This window comes from Cryptotermes secundus, unplaced genomic scaffold, assembly GCF_002891405.2.
Source record: "Cryptotermes secundus unplaced genomic scaffold, Csec_1.0 scaffold2323, whole genome shotgun sequence".
In the NCBI taxonomy this organism is placed as follows: domain Eukaryota; kingdom Metazoa; phylum Arthropoda; class Insecta; order Blattodea; family Kalotermitidae; genus Cryptotermes; species Cryptotermes secundus.
Genome location: NW_019743693.1, coordinates 9687 through 27372, shown reverse-complemented (window position 1 = coordinate 27372; position 17686 = coordinate 9687). Strand labels below are relative to the sequence as shown.

The window sequence follows — 17686 nt, the reverse complement described above, 5'->3', positions numbered from 1 at the left end:
TTGATGGTATTGAAAGGACTTATAGAATATTACTTCTATCAGAGTTTCCGTAATGGAATGGGTGTATCAAAAGTCAGAAGGCATATGATCTGTTACGTTAATACATTAAAGTCATCAGCAAGATAACAGTATATGTATTCTCCCCTTTAGAGAATTGGACTAGATATTTGTGAGATCTCACATTATGGACATGATGTACATTATGTTATTTCCTAGTATCTTCTGAATGTTTACCATTTTCTTTGCAGATCCTGCAGATTTCTATGCGCTTGATCCTCAACTCGAAGGTGATGCCTCAGAAGATATCCTACCAGTGACTGTGAATACACACAACATATTATTCATTGGATTGGCAATTGCAGCACTTATACTGGCAGTATCTGTTGCTAGTCAGTTAACTAGTTTTATAGATAAAACAGAGTGATATATATTCTTGGATGGTAAACTTGGCTGTATTTCTGTAAAATGCTGTTGAAAAATAAATATATTTCACACATATACAAGTTCTTCATTTATTCTCCATGTAATGCTTGATGTCATGTATAGTTGAAAACTAATTATGTTATATAGATAGGATAAAACTCAACAACAGTACAGTAACCTATAGAAAAATACAGCATTATATAAGCAAGAAGAATAAACTCTAATCCCTCACTTATGTAAGTTACTTGTTTCATATGTCGTAAGAGACAAATCTGTTAGTATGAATGCCTGATGCTATGTCCTGACAACCTTTTTATAATAGAAAAATGATATAACACTGATGTTAGGATGATAAATGAACACAGGAGCAATTAGTGGGTTGGAATGAAAACTGGTGGGGGAAACTGACATACTCAGAGAAAACCTGCCACTTCACTTTTTCCATCACAGAATACCACATGACCTGACCTGGGACTGGACAGGAGTAACCATCTGTGCTATGGCATGTCCTACACAGAACTGACCATAACAGAACTTATACATCTGTCTACCAAAATAAACTTACATTTTGTACAATACTACCTGTTTCTGTAGTTTACATGCTCTGCTGTAAAGCTCAAAATTATATAACAGATGTTAGGTTCAGAAATTGTAATTCATGACAGGGAAGGAAGCATCTAGAGCTTGTTTTTAATAATGTTCAGCATTCATTTAAAATCTTGGGAAAACTCTGAAGAACTACACTGACAGGGAGATTCAAAATGTGAATAAGGTATGTAAGCTAACTTGTCTGCTTTTGTCTATTGCTTCTTATAAAGTCAATAAAATACACTTTTCTGAAGTAATAACATCTTTCTGATGTCGAGGACTGGGTACCTCAGCTGCATGAAGATGAAGTAACAGGATATAATACAATGCAAAAATCTGCATAAGAAAGAATTACATTTAATTTTCATAGTATCTTATTTGGCAATAATTACATCAGCAAATTTATTCATGGAAAGCATTAACCAAATTTCAGCTAATGCCAAAGAATATCAGATACATTATTCAACATATTTTTAAAACTGACAACACAGAGATTAGGAATAATCAATTATGGAAATCAATAATGCATTTTCCTTCAAATGTGATAAATATCTGGGAAATACTTTTTTTTTTTTAAGTGGCATTTGCGTGCTTCACAGTACAGCTTTCAACAGTGTAAAACAACTGTGCATTGCCAATTCATAAACATGTCTCTTCAGTTGTTCTTTTGCAGGATTACAGTTTGAAATGTGCAATGGGCTATATCTGACAATATGAAATTCATATGGAAAACATTTTCTTGTCTCAGGCATTACAACTGGTCATGAAATGACCAGCTCACACCTTTTCTCTGCACAGTAACACCATCTATGTAGACCAAAAAACCTGGCTTTACATATTTTGAACAAAATTTTCTCTATATTGAAAGTATTAACAACTGTGATTGACAAATGAAGGAAAATTAAGTAACACTGTTATACCACTGAACAAACTGTTCATCTTCAATATCTTCCAGTTACAGTAATATTTATAGTTCAACATGTCTTCACCAACATTCAGTCTGGAAAGCCTGCAACTTCATGCACTGTCATCTGTCATTTAATCAGTTAAACTTACATTTTGAGAAGTCCATTTCAGGATGCTGCTCCATAAACCTAGAGGGAACAAAAATTAGATTATTCCTGATGCCGATAAGGTAAAAGTAAAATGTAACAATGTGCCTGAGCCTAAGCACCAAAGGCCTAAAATTAGGACATAGGGGAATGCAGAAGCAAAATGCCATGCTTCTGTAACCATGGTATTGGATAGAGGCAAATGTCAGCTTCATGCTTTGGTCATTTTATCCCCAGCATCCAATGTACAGGAGAATGATCAGGTCTGGATGTAGTGGTGAAGACAAATTCCTGTTCCTGCCATGAAGTGGACCCTAGTTGTCTACACCATAGCAAGTCACTATACTGACTGAACTGTCATGGATAAGAATGACATAAGAAAAATACAGGAAACCGTAAAAATGCACCATTCAAAATTAAAGGCTAAAAACGAAACCAAATAACTTCCACTTCAAGAGTGATGTGATCACTTGCACAAACAAGATTCTTGCATTTTGAATAAAAATAATGCTTAAAAATACCTGATTGAAAGACTGTTAGTTTCTTATGGATGATTCTTCTCCATTTACTTAGTTATTAGTATGAGAATATAAAGCAGATGTGGCACTACAACTCCACCCATTCTAAACGTTGGTATCACATGAAATATCAGAAAACCTTTTTGTGTTAAAAATACAAACCAATTTTGTACTTAAAAATTTATAAATATAATGTTCTTGTGTTACTCTGGTTGAAACTGAATAAACACAAGAAGCCATGGAGATGTATGTTCATTCATTTCAAAGCTCACATTGCCCTACGTCTGTACAAGTAAATTTCTTCAATCAGACTTAAGGACAGCTGCTATACTACACTGTTTCTGCTGTATTTATTATATAACGCAACTTAGTTCATAAAGTTTCTGTCTGAATACTCCAAGCTAATACCAAGTCGACACTGAATGGGGGATTCAGTGTTCCTCGGTTTAAGATTTTCCCTCATTTAATGTTCAGTTTCAGTGACTGCAACTCAATAACCTTAATGTTAAATTCCATCCACTTAAGATTTTCCTGTCTGATGTTCAAATTTACTGATCCCCAAAGAAGACTTAGGTGGGGGTTTCATTGTATGTACACGTATGCATTTTATGATGGCAATATGTATGACTGCTGGAGTTCACATGAAGATCATACAACAAGTTACAGCAAGTTCTATCCATGTATGCCTAGTCTCAATTTCATGCATGTTCAGCATCAAAATAATATGGGCGATTGTGGCAAGTACGTACATTTACATTTACATTTTCATCAATCCAATCACCTCCCCAAAGGGCTGGATATAAAACATGTCATATTTTACAAATTCATGATGACCACACATAATACGTCCTTGGTCCAATATAGTAAATAATTAGGCCTCACGCAGACAGCGCCAGCTGTCAAGACATCCCATATAGGCTGTGGAAACACCACAGTCACTTTCTTTCCAACCATAACAACCATATTCGGCACAGTTACACTCCCACCATTACACATACATTGGCTAGCCATATCATCAATACAATTTCGCTGTAATATATTACAAAATACATAAGAACCACAGTCATCATACATACTGCCACACAACACTGTACTGTATTGTATTTTCATCCATTTTGCTACATAGTAACACTTGGACAAGGCATTCGGCAATACAACAAAACAAAGCTACGAAGTTACAAGCATACTACCAACATTTGTTACAATCATAAGCAGTATATAAATACAACTTTTAAAAAAATACATAAACTACTATATACAGCTCATGAATGGCTATGACAGCCAAACATAAGTACTTGCACCATCCACTTTTTTATTAAAACTAACAAATTCATTTATCATATAAAAAGAATGTTTCAATAAAAAGATTTTAAGTCTTTTTTTAAAGCTGAAAAACCCAATGAGTTTTTTTATTTTGTTTGGCACCTTACTATACAATTCTATCCCCATATTTACCACACTGTTTTTAAATAATGTAGTTCCGCAGAATTGAACATGAAAATTCTTGTTTATTCTTGTATTATAACGATGAATATTTATATTTTGGATCAAATCTGCTTTGTACTTTTTATGTAACATAACACCTCTAAGATATACAAAGAAGTGACCCTGAGGATGCCATAATCTTTAAAAATTTGCCTGCATGACTCTTGTTTACCAAGTCCACTAATTATTCAGAGCACCCTCTTTTGCATTTTAAATACCTTTATACTATCACCTTCACCCCCAAAAATATTATTCCACATCTCAATAATGACTGAAATTTTCCAAAATAAATGCCTCTTAACATTTTTGGACTCAAAGCTCCTCTTAGCGATTTAATTATATAGGATGTTTTACTATGTTTTGAATATAATGACCGGATGTGGGTATTCCATTTAAGGTTTTCTATAATATCTATACCTAAAAATCTCAGTTCTGGTGAGTAAGCAATTTCAAAGTTACTATAGAGTATCTGTGGTCTAACTACAAACCTACTTTTACTAAGATGGAATGATAGAGCAGTTTTTTTTTAATATTTATCACAAGGTTATTTACCTGAGACCATGTTTCAAGCTGTTTCATGATCTTATTTATTTTCTGTTGAGCTACATCTTTATCTTTATCAATAACAAGCACATTAATATCGTCTGCAAACAATACCATTTCCACACCTTGTACATTTAGCGGGAGATCATTTATATACAGAAGAAACAGTAGTGGTCCCAGAATTGAATGTATTGTTTTTCTCAAGGGTGATATTTTGTATGATATTTTTATTCAGGTGATTTATTTCAACAAATTGTACTCGGTGAGATAAGTAGGATTTAAACCATAAATTAGTAACCCCTCTGATCCCATAGTAATTTAATTTATCTAGTCATATATTGTAGTCTATCACATTATATGCCTTTGTCAAGTCAAAAAATATTCCTATAACATGTAACCGTCTATCCATCGCCTCCTGTATACTCTCAATGAAGGTCTGGGAAGCTGTATCTGTCGACTTGATTTTCCTAAATCCATTTTGCACTTTTCTTAATATGGTATATTTTGTTGCAAAGGATAACAACCTGTTATACACCAATTTTTCTAGTACTTTGGAGAAAACTGACAAAACTGATATTGGTCTGTAATTACAAACTTCTTGTCTTTCACATTTTTTATACAGTGGTCTTACTTTAGCTATTTTCATCTTATCCAGAAAGACCCGATTTTAAAGAGGCATTGAAAATATGTACTAAAGGTTTCTTTATGTAATGTGAACATCTCTTGGCTAAACATTCTGGAATTTCATCAAAGCCTGCATATGGTTTACCTCTTAGGACTTTTTATTACCCTCTCTATTTCAATTTCGGTAATAGGGAGCCAAAACATTGTGTTCATTTGATACTGAATTCTCTGTTGTGAGGTTTGTACTGGAGAATGGTTCATATTATTCACTAAAAGATCTTCAACACTTTCAATAAAAAAGGAATTCAACATGTCTGCCATTTTTTGTGGATTTGATGTTTCCTCACTTCCATTCTTTATCACTATTTTTATTTCTTGTTGAGGGCTACCCACAAAAAATCCTCGCTTCTATTTGTAGGTAGTCTACAAGGTCTTTTTGATTGAACCAAGGCTTGTACAAGCCTTGGTTTATTTTGCCTTATTTTGCCATCCCTCACTTCTCTCACACAACTGACCCTTTTCTTGACTTCTTTCCCTGCCCTTCTCTTCCCTAGGTTTATTTTTTCCTTTCATCGATTCTTGTAGTGCCTTTGTCGGTGGAATATGCGGCCCTTCCTCTTCCATCCCTTGTTCACCCTTCCCTTTCATCATAATTGGATCACACTTTTTCTCCCTCAACATATCCAAAATTTCACTTGCTATTCTTTTTGCTATCTGCTCCTTACCTCTTGAATTCATATGTAACCCATGATTAGTAAACAAGTCCCTTTCAGACTCCACCTCTATAACGCATGAATTTCCTAAAACCTTTATAATTCTTTCAACTTTCTGTTAAACCTTTTTACCTCATCATTTACACATGATTTTTGCTCCAAGTCATGTCTGTGCGGTACACTCATCACAATAACATTAGTCTGTTTGTGGTTTTCCACACAATTTTTTATTCGGTGAAGTCCTTTTTCTGTCTCATTCTTTGCAACATCCAATGTTCCTATCCACACTACCACAATGTCTTTATATGTGAGTTTCCCTATATCTCTACTTACAGTATTCACCATTACTTCCATACTTGCTCCTGGTTTCACTATTCCTTGGACTTCAAAACCACTTCCCACATCTGTTGCACTTCATTTGCACAATCTCTCGCATGACTATCCCCCACAGTTATGATCCTGTGATGAGAACCTGAACTATTTACATTTTGGAGGTTATGTTGAGGGGGGAGGTGTTTCGAATTTTCCTTTAAGAGCTTCTTACAAAGGGCTTTTTCTATCACACTTTCCTCTCCTTCAACGCCTGCAGGTTGTATTTTAACACTGGATCTACTGTCACTGCTTAGAACTTTTTTGTTATTTGATGTTACTAGACCATTTGCTATCACTGAAATGTTATTAATCATCTGTCTATTTGCATCATGCTTGTATTTACTAACACTTGCTTGGATTTTACTTTTGTCCATATTATTTCATACAGTTTTACTTGGTTTGAGATTTTCTTCCTTCACTGCTTCAGTTGATTTAATAGCCTCATTTAGGTTAGAGAGAATTTCAAAATGATTACTTGTTCTTGCATATGTCTCCTCATGGTCTTTTAACTTATCTGTTACCTTCTTATGTTGATTTGTTTGTATTTGGATCAAGTTTCTTTCACTTGAAGATATCTGAGACCCATTTCCACTATTTCGTATGACACTTTTATTAGCACTAGACAACGCGTCCGCAATGCCCAGCTCTTCCTTCAAAATTTCTATAATTTTTAAGGCAGATTCCAATTCCATTGCGATCTTATTCGCTTCCAACTTTAATCCTACACAACACTGACATTTTAATTCTGAGCGTTCCATTTTTTCTGTAGCAATAACTGGATCATCACTCACTTCCAAAACCACACCGTCCTCCATCTTTTTATGTAAGTTGTGAACATGATACAAGAATACAGGCCAGTTAATCACTATTAATATTGGAGCCCCTTGCATGCTTAATGTGATAACTCATTTCTACAGTACTATGAAATAAACAGGAATACAGTATATGCCTATTAGATGTGAATTCACACTCCACCAGGAAATGTCTTCCATCATCTTTACAGTCTTATCTCCCAGAAAGTACACTTCACTTAATAATTAACATCAGCATAAACTAACAGCTGATGTGTCCCATATGGTAGATCCAACCCATCTTTATCAGAACACTATAAGGAATGATTTTCCATATCACTGAGAGTGAATGTGCAGACACAGCTTAAAAGTTATAACAGCATCTTAGTTAGTTAGTTAGTTAGTTAGTTATTGGAGAGGGTGGGTTTCCCCATGCACTGAGACCTGTATTGGTCCACTGTGCTTCCCTCTATGATTTCTACCAGTCTCTATATCCTACCGGTACTGGTGCTTACCATCAGTCCCGCCCAGCCATCGAGACCGGCTCTACTAGCTGAGAGGTATCTATAATGCTTCCCCCATCTACCAGAGGTATTAGAGACTGCTGTTGGGCGGGAAACGTCCGTTAATTTGGCTCAGTGACCTCCTTTGGAGATATGAGGTTCTTTTACGTGCCGTAAAGCTACGACACGGGACCCACGGCTTAAAGTCCCTCCCGGAGGACTTGTTCCCTGAATTTTTCCGCCCTTAAAAATTCGACGACCTCCGCCGGGTATTTGAACCTGCGTACTACAAGTCATGAGGTGGGAATGTTACCTCTAGACTACAGAGGCCGCTTATAACAGCATCTTACTTTTTAATGATGTCCTGCTTCTTCTGCTCATCTGAAGTAGGGAGACCAAGTTCCCTCTGCCTTTGATCATACATCATCTTCTCAACAAGGCCACGTGTCTCACCATCCAGATCTGACAGTTTTGAGGGTTCTGGGTTGATTTTCTGGGTACTTATTTCAGGATCGGTCTGCACAAGCCGACTCCACCACTCCATTTTGTTCACCTTCATTAAATAAGATGTTCTTATATAGTAAAGCTGAAGAAAAGTAAGACTGAACATTGATAATTAAGACACATCTGAACACACAACTACAAATTCAATCTCAACTATGATTACAAAACTTACGTTAAAAGTAACACTTCATTACTGTAATGAAATCTTGATATTGGACAAGAGAAAAAGATGTGAGAACTTAATAATATTGAAAACACAGCCATAAAATACATCTGGGATGCCTGCACAAATGCACTTCATGCAATGTTATAAAGTTACACCACATTAAAATATCGAAGAAACAGTAAAATAATTATTATGAGTTATCAGAATGGCACCTAACCTGTTAATGTAAAAATGATAAATTGAGGTGACAAAAGTATTGTGTTAGGAACATGTTTAAATTTCACATGAATTTAGTAAACAGGACTCCTATTACACAACTGTTACCTGTGTAAGTTTCACAGCATAGGGACAACTTTACCTCTCATTAAAGGGTCTCATTCAACTGATAACATACAGCCCATTATCATTTAAATGTAACAATCTCAGCATGATGGTAACAGTGATAAAGAAGATATGGAAGGAACAAAGCCCCTAGATTAACTTACACTTTATGACCAGTGAACGTAAGTCCCAATGAGGGATCACTAGTGTATTCATTCCTGCAGTGGGCCGTCTATCATCTCACCTATTTTTTCTGGTAACCAAGTGACAGTATTGCTAAGGTAAACTGAGTTGCCAAATTTGACTCAAACTGCACCATATGATGATGATTTTACCATGCACTGCAAAACTATTAGAAGCATCCTAACAAATATGAATGTTTTTAAAGATAACTAAATTCTCTTATCTTATACAGAATGGTATTAAAAAGAGGGTTCTTCCACCTCAAAAATCATGCAACTAGCATGTTTATGCCAAGGTGGATGATAATGAGGTTGTGGTCTCTAGTGGCATGACCTTCAGATCAAGTTTCAGGAAAACTGTTAATACAACACAGACCAAACACTTACCTTTTCTAATGTGATGAAAACAGTTTTTCCATCTTCCAAAACCCACGTAGACTCCTCTAGTTTTATATCACTATGAAGTTCTCCATCAATGATAAGAGGCTGTCCCTTCACTCCACATTTAAGATGCCTCTTATGAAAGTCCACTATCAGGTCCCGAGGCCTTACTGTGAAGCTCACATGGACTGGTACTCTGAGCTAGAAAAAAAAAAGCAATAATGTTCCCTTAATCTTCTACAGACTCGGTAATCTGGCATGAAATGTCTCTTATCAAATGACAGATGAAGCCTTTCACTTTTACACAGTATAACAACTGTATAAACCCTCTGCTCCATTACTGTTCTCCACATCACTTTCTTTCTTTTAGCCTACTAAATGCTGAAACCTTTGGAATTACTGGGGTTTTCGACTTTGTCCATTGTTCAGAATTCTAAAGAAAAAGTTTCAGAAACTGATCCATTTCCATCCTCAGGTGAGAGGGTGGGAGACACCTAGTAACTGCTAATCTCAATCACTGGGCCATCAGGACCATCAGAATTTATAAAAAGTCTGTATCTGACAATGCGTAGTTTCATTTTGCATTTTAACCGAGACTCTTGTGTACAAGACATGATCCACCAGATCAACTACAAAAAAAAAAAAGTGTCTGTAAGTTTTAAAATAAAAAAAAAATGTATTTTATCTAATTAAATAAAGCAGAGTCCTCCTTGAGAAGCTAGCAGTTGCTCAACTGCTACAGTACTGCTCAACTAGTACAGGAATTCCTGCCTTTTATCAAACCTGCAGGTTCATTACCACGTTCAGAAATGCCCATTACTGGATTCTACCATGAGCTAGGTAAATACAGTCCACACTCTCAGACCCTCCTTCTCCCTAATACGCGAGTTTGAAATACGATGTATAAGATGATAAATCTTAACAAAATTTTAATATATAAATTTTATTATAGTACATGATGAATATAAATTTTAAATCATTTTACAAACGACACATGATGGCGAGCAGTGCAATAGTTTAACGTAAATAACACACCTGAGGATGGCACAGTGATGCCGAAACATGTAGTGAAGTGACAAGTGAGATTGTGTGCACTAGAAGACGATCAATACATACACATCAAGGACGTGAATCAGTGCAACAGGACGCTAAAATACAACATTTTTATATTCTCTTTAATAGTTTCCCAAGCTTTATTAACATCCACCTCAGTTTCCAAGTTTTCCAAAGCTGCAAACCTCTCTGAGATTTCAACACAATGCTGCTCTTTACCCTTTACTTCATTTAATTTCTTGAGATTGAACCTCTCCATAGGAACTCTGTGTGTTGTTTGTTTGCTCACTGCCAGTCTTTCCTTAACTTTTACCACCACCAGGTAGTGGTCAGTATCACAATCTGCTGCCCTGAATGATCGGACATCAAGTATACTTGAGTGCCATCTCCTATCTATTGAATTATGGTCTATTTGATTGTGTATCTTCCCATCGGGAAATGTCCAAGTAAATTTATGGATGTTACGATGTGGGAACATTGTACTTCTGATAGTAAGATTTTTTGATGTGGCAAAGTTTACTACTCTAACTCCATTATCATTACTAATTTCATGCAAACTCTCATTCCCAATTGTTGGTCTGAAAATGTCTTCCCTCCCTACTTTGGCATTGAAATCTCCTAACAAAATTTTCATATGGTACTTTGGGAATTTATCAAATAAATGTTCTAGTTCTTCATAGAATATATCCTTTATCTCATTAATATTATCTTCTGTTGGGGCGTGAACATTCATAACAATGATATCACACCAGCAACCTTTTAGTATTATGTATGATATCCTATCATTAACAAACTCTATCCTCTTAACTGCTGATACGATTCTCTTATGTATGAAAAAACCTGTACCTAATTCATGATTTTCATACCCCTTTCCATAGAAAAATGTGTAGTCTCCTGCTGGTAAGATGCCCCCCCCAACCAATCTGACCTCCTGTACTCCCGCTAAATCTAAGTTTCTGCCACTGCCATGAGCGAACCTGCCCTATACAAACTTTGAACATTCCAAATGTCTAAACTCATATCCATTTTCTTTAGCTTTGGTCGTTTATCCAAGGAATCCATCCAGGTCCGAGGCTTTGTGTTGATTTTTGTAACGTAATTGTTTCTTACAGTGAGGAGTTGTTAGCCCCACGCCCAACCCCCAAGCTGGAGGGCCACCCCTTATCGGCTCTCCATGCCTGCTTATTCAATATATCCGCAGCTTCCCTCCAAAACTGGAGGACGTCTCCTCCATCTGCAACCTGAGGACGCACTATGCTGTGGTGACAAGGGACCCACCTAACATGGGAATATAAAATATAACTTACAATAAATGTTGAAGTCTCAAAATAACCAGTTACACAGCCAAAAGTTCAGTTAAAAGTTGTATATGTGATGGTACTTGGAAGTTGGCAGTTGTAATCATTTATATGGACATATTACAGACACAATGGCTGATGTGGTGTACGGAGGCCTGTTGTTATGTTGTTTGTTATTACTTAATATTTGATACTGTTTGATGGGCGACTCCGCTGTGTAAATGTCCGATTTGATGGAGAGATGTATTAACATCTCAACATAACAAAGAGCCTCTGTACACCACATCAACCATTGTGTATGTAATATATACATATACTATAAATAATTACAACTGCCAACTTCCAAGTACCATCACATATACAAGTTTTAACTGAACTTTTGACTGTGTAACTGGTTATTTTAAGACTTCAACATTTATTGTAAATTATATTTTATATTCACTCATATCATTTTGTACCATTGTATATACTTGGAAGTCTAGTACTGTGTTCTATATTTGACATGCAATTAAATAACAAAAAGTTTAATGTATTTGCCTGATGATGGCCTTTTGAAGGCCGAAATATATACCAAAACTATCTCCTAGAGCTACTTACATGTATTATTGATTGTTCTGTTGTGACGGTTTTCAGTAAGAAATAATATATGATACACAACAGGGTGCATTCACTGAAAGCTACAACAGGATACCATTAAAACATACTGTGACATACAGACCCATTGCTGGGTAACGGCTTGATAAATGCCTCCCCAAAGAGATTGATTCTCGTAAACAATCTATTGCTAGGTAAAGCCTATGACAATACATAACAATAACAGACGTCGATTGCTAGGCAATGGATGTGCTTTCTGTGGAGTCTGTCCCGCGGCTATGTGACAGTGACTTCTTGATAGTGAAAAAGCCTTTGATACAACGTGGCACCTTGGCTTGCTATATAAATTATCTACATTACAATTTTCGATTAGTCTAATCAAGCTTATTGGCTCTTTCTTTCCTCAGAGAAAATTCAGAGTTTTGGTCAGTGGTGAAATGTCTACACCAAGGAATATAAAAGCAGGGGTGCCACAAGGCTCTGTCCTGTCCCCCATATTGTACAGTCTATATACAAATGACACGCCCTGGATATGTGACAATACGGTAAAGAAATAGGGTGAAAAGGTGTGAATTGAATTCAGGTGTCTCCGGATAGAACCCAGTGGTTGTCTCTTGTTAACATAGTAATGAACCTGAGGGTTCCTTGAAAGGCTGGGAATTTCTTAACCGGCTGAACGCTCGCGGCATTGAGACATTGTTACATACTTCAGTTTTAGTCGACACGACAGCGTCACTGCTTTCTTTTAATTAGAACGAGCAAATAATGCGATCCAATCTCTGCAAGCATTGTGGAAACCTGCGTGCCGCCGCGTGGTTGCATTAACGAAGCCCTTTCTTACAATCATGTGCACACGCAACAGCCCGCAACAGAGATCCCAAGCTAGGAGTAACGGGCTCTCGCTGAACCAAGTCCATTTCGCCTTTCTTTTTAGAATTACATCAAGTACTCTCACTTTTGAAAGTGAAGCTGATCAAAGATGAGGTGTTTCACGTGTTTCAGGGATCGCTTATTTGAAAAGAGACGGGAAGGATTGTTTAACAACGTTTTATCAACTGCTGTGGTTATTGAATGGCACCGAAGAATATAAATAAGCCTAAGCACCGGAAATGGACCCGAAAAGAAACAGGGCGCGAACTGGCTCATAACAGCGGTCAGTGGAGGGATCTAGAGAAGACGGTAATAAGCGAAAAGTGCTATCTTCACGGATGTGAAGCCGAGCAGTCTGGTGTCAGTTTACCGATGTTTCGGAGAAACGTGTAGCCTCCTTCTTCGGCGTCAAAGTATAGGCCAAGCAACAAGTAGGTTGTTACTTGCCTCACTCTTCGATCCTGAAGATGGAGGTAGTACGTCCCTCGAAACCTCGGTAAACCACAACATTACACGTCACCAAAAGATAGTAATCTCTATAGTTACAGCTGTGAAAACCTAAAATCTAACGGTAATAAGCCTTTATGTTCCATAAATAGCAAATAATTTCTTAATCTGTGTAAGTTTCTTAATCTGATTACCGACTCTCAGCTTCTCAAGAACTCTGTTCCATGAAGTTACTTAATTCATACCTAAAAAAGTAGTGACAAGCATATCTGGACACTTTATCTACAGCCATTTCGCCTACGTACCATCTGGTATTCGACAATTTCATCAACTACATGTTTTTCGGCTGTAAAGCATTTCACAAGACGACCTTAAGTACAATAATTTTACACAATGCTGCTAGATGTACTAAAAATGTTTGACCATAGGATTTCTATTCAGAGATAGGTCAGTCTAGGAACAAGGTTCTGACCATTCTGACAAACTACCAAAAACACTGTGTCTAATCACACAGCGTATAACGTAGGCATACGTAGCGCGACCTTTCCGAAACACGGGCCTGTTCGTAATTTCCCCCACACGACGCAGGTCTTGCTTTGAGCAAATATGCTTACTTACTTACTTACTCATGGAGCTGAGCCCTTCTTGAGGAGCCGCCAATTCTGCAGCTACTCAAGAATTTCCCAGCATTTTATGGAACCCGAAGGTTCATCGCCGTGTTCCCTATCCTGACAATATTTAAAGTATTAAATATCTATGAAGAAAGCAGTCTTCTGGGATTTGGCACCGTGTAGATGTGGTGTTAACTGATGTTCCTCCGAAACGTCGGTTAACACCACATCTACACGGTGCCAAATCCCAGAAGACTGCTTTCTTCATAGTCACCGCCGTGAAAGCCTCAAATCTTACATATTAAATATCTAATATATTACTTCTTAATAGAATATTTCTCAATTCTTCTTTCTTACAACCCCCAGAACTAAACGACATATTCCATTTTGTAAAAAAAAAAAAAAAATCTCATTGGAAAAATAGGGGGGCGCCTTATATTCGAATTTGGCCGCGCCATAGCTCGAGCAGTTAGGCTGTAACCCCACTGACGCGATTAGTCGCGACCGTCCGTTAGTTGTACAAGAAGATCGAAAAGTCGCGCACATCAAACTAAAAGTCTGTCGTCTATCGGTTATACGACGTCTGCAGTATAGCTTTGTTTACTGCGTGACAGACATGTCGTTTTCCCAAGAACAACGAGTTTTCATTGTGGCAACCATGGAATTGAAGAGTTTGATCGGGGTTTTTTCACTGACGAAGCGTGGTTTTACCTTAATGGCTACGTGAACAGTCAAAACAACAGGATTTGGTCATCTGAAAATCCACATGTGTTACATGAAAAGCCCTTGCACTGTCAGAAAATTGGAGTGTGGTGTGCTGTATCACGTCGTCGAATAGTGGGCCCAATTTTCTCTCAAACAACAGTGAACAGTCCAGTGTACCAACACACCATTACACAGTTTACTGCGCTTCTTGAAGTTGAAGAACGTGATTATTGGTTGCAGCAAGACGGTGCCTCATGTCACACATCTAATGAAACCATGCAGTTCTTGCGCGAGTTTTTCGGTGACCGTCAAATTTCGAAAGGATTGTGGCCCCCGCGTTTGCCCGATTTGTCACCCGCAGATTTTTTTCATTTGGGGGTACCGCAAAGGAATTGTCTATAAAAACAATCCGCACATAATGGATGACCTCAAGAGGAACATTACGACGGCGATTAACAGCATCAGTTTACATGTGCACCACAAAGTGGCCTCAAACATGGCAAAAAGAGCTCGCGTATGCATTGCTGAACAGGGAAGCCATTTCGAGCATATGTTGTAAAGACATGGTTTGATTTTGCATTTCTAAGATGTAAGGTTATAAACATTAATAGTGTGTGCTGTATGTCTTGTAGTTTGTGCAATAGACCAGCAAAATATAATTGCTTAGTGTGATGTGCGCGACTTCTCGATCTCCCTGTATTACTGGTGCACAACCCATTAAAGCGACGCGACTGCCGAGTCGCTCGCGGCCAATTATTCAACTGCGGTTTGGGCTGATAACCCACGGACGCGGCTAGTCACGTCAGTGGGTTATAGGGGTTAGCTGCTGGCTTCCCACCGCGGCGGCCCGGGTCTAGTCAAGTGTGATTTGTGGTGGGCAAAGTGGCACTGGGGCAAGTTTTCTCCGAGCACTTCAGTTTCCCCTCCAAATCTTCATCCCACCAAACTATCCACCATCATAATCAGCCGGGGCAGGTACAATAGGCCAATCAGTGGCCGACGTGCCGAGTGGACCCAGCTGGACTCCACCCCCCACTATGCGGATTAAAAAAATTAAATTCGAATTTATACAGTAACTATAGCGTGTTCTTATACACATAGTTAGCGGCCTCCGTAGTCTAGAGGTAACGTTCCCACCTCATGACACGTGGTACGCGGGTTCAAACCCGGCGGAGGTCGTCGAATGTTTAAGGGCGGAAAAATTCATGGAACAAGTCCTCCGGGAGGGACTTTAAGCTGTGTGTCCCGTGTCGTAACTTTACGGCATATAAAAGAACGTCATATCCCCAAAGGGGATCACTGAGCCAAATTCCAGGACGTTTCCCGCCCAACAATAGCCTCTAAGGCCTCCGATAGATGGGGGAAGCATTATAGACACCGCTAAGAAAAGTGGCCAAACTCGCTTGCTCGGCGGGACTGATGGTACGCACCATTTATCGGTAGGGTAAAGAGACTGGTAGAATATCATAGAGGGAAGCACAATATATCAAACTGGTCGCGGTGCATGGGGAAACCCACCCTCTCTAAAATAACTAACTATATACATAGTTAAGTACCAGTTCTACTGCAAGGGTTATAGCGACGATCCTAGAAAGAAACACCGGTAGCCTACACAATTCAGAATCTGGCTCTTGAATAATTTAGTTCCACAGAAGATCCCAGTTCGAATCACGACTGGGGGTGGGGTGTCTATAGCCACAGTTTCCGTGGTTTTCCTACGCAGGCCTATCTCCTGGTGAATGGAGAAATAAAGTCTACAAGCAAGGCAAGATTTCTTCCCCTCCCTATTCTTTTCAATTTACTATTATCCCCACACACTTTTCGTTCCTAACAACTTCTGCAATAAGTATAGTTTCGTCACATAACACAAGAATGAAGTAATCTGAAGCAAGCAGTCTACAGATGGTCACGTGACAGTCTTATTTTACAACCAAACGAAATATAATTACGCATGTAGTACCAAAACAGCAACTCCCAGATTCTCGAGGCCAACTCACAGCTAAACGATCCCAGGCACATCGCCAAGCAACTATGTAACGAACATCAGATAGGGTCACCATGAATGTATAAAATGCATATGAGGCCAAGGGCTTGCAATGACCATTGAGCATGCAAAGCATCAAAGGGCATCAGTTGTCTGATGCGTGTTACCCAAGTCAATAAACACATGTACTCGCATTTCAACACGATAACAAGCATCTCCTAATTTAGCGAAATACCAATATCGCACCCGCGACCTCTTAGAATTACGTACGACATCCTATCACTAACTCTGCCCTCGTAACTGCTGAAATAATTCCCTTACGTAAAAAAAACTACCTAATTCATAGAACTATAAGGTTTATTTTGGACTCCATCCATCGTCTGGTATAAACAAGACAAAAACAAACACGTTTCGGAGACTGGATCTGTCTCCATCCTCACGTGGATGGGGCAAGACAGACCTATTCAGTTGGGCCCGATACAAAGAGCTAGTCTCAATCTCTGGACAAACGCCAGTCAGTAGAGAACAGCCTATAAACACTTGACAACAGGTTCCATCATTGGGAGATAAGAATAAAATCACAATAAAAGACAAGCTAAAACTTTTGTGCCAAGCGTGCACCTGTCAAAATGTGATAAAACAGTGGTATGGATTAAGTTAAAAACAAGGGTAAAAAATATAGAGGATGTATAGCTAAGTATGCAGATAAAGAAGCATGCCACCAGGGCGACTTCTCGAATTAAGACTAAACTCAAGAGCAAAACTAGCACATGTAGCGGAGGACATTGATTTTCATAAAAAAACTTTAATTTTGACTTGTTGACCTCTTCATTGATGAGGGGGATCCATTACGACGCGTCTAGAATACAGAAGATTCTTCACCAACCTAGTATAACACACCTTATACACTCTATAGAGCCTTTTATGCATACACTACTTCAAGGAACTCAGAGGCATA

The 17686-nt window shown here is 38.1% G+C and overlaps 2 protein-coding genes across 2 annotated transcripts in view; one reads left to right on the top strand and one right to left on the bottom strand.

Annotated features, from left to right (window-relative positions):
- The window catches only part of LOC111874320 (protein odr-4 homolog), a 13201-nt gene extending 11323 nt beyond the window's left edge, over positions 1-1878 (top strand). The window contains exon 9 of the mRNA XM_023869713.2: positions 249-1878. Within this exon, the coding sequence (XP_023725481.1) occupies positions 249-424 (176 nt within the window). The 3' untranslated portion in view covers positions 425-1878. The remainder of the gene's footprint in view (positions 1-248) is intronic.
- LOC111874319 (nuclear migration protein nudC) lies at positions 1346-17686 on the bottom strand. Its single transcript, XM_023869712.2, has 4 exons — positions 17629-17686; positions 9173-9367; positions 7963-8165; positions 1346-2105 (listed from the first exon to the last, which is right to left on the bottom strand). The coding sequence occupies exons 1-4, from the start codon at positions 17656-17658 to the stop codon at positions 2054-2056; spliced, it is 480 nt and encodes a 159-aa protein (XP_023725480.2). The 5' UTR covers positions 17659-17686; the 3' UTR covers positions 1346-2053.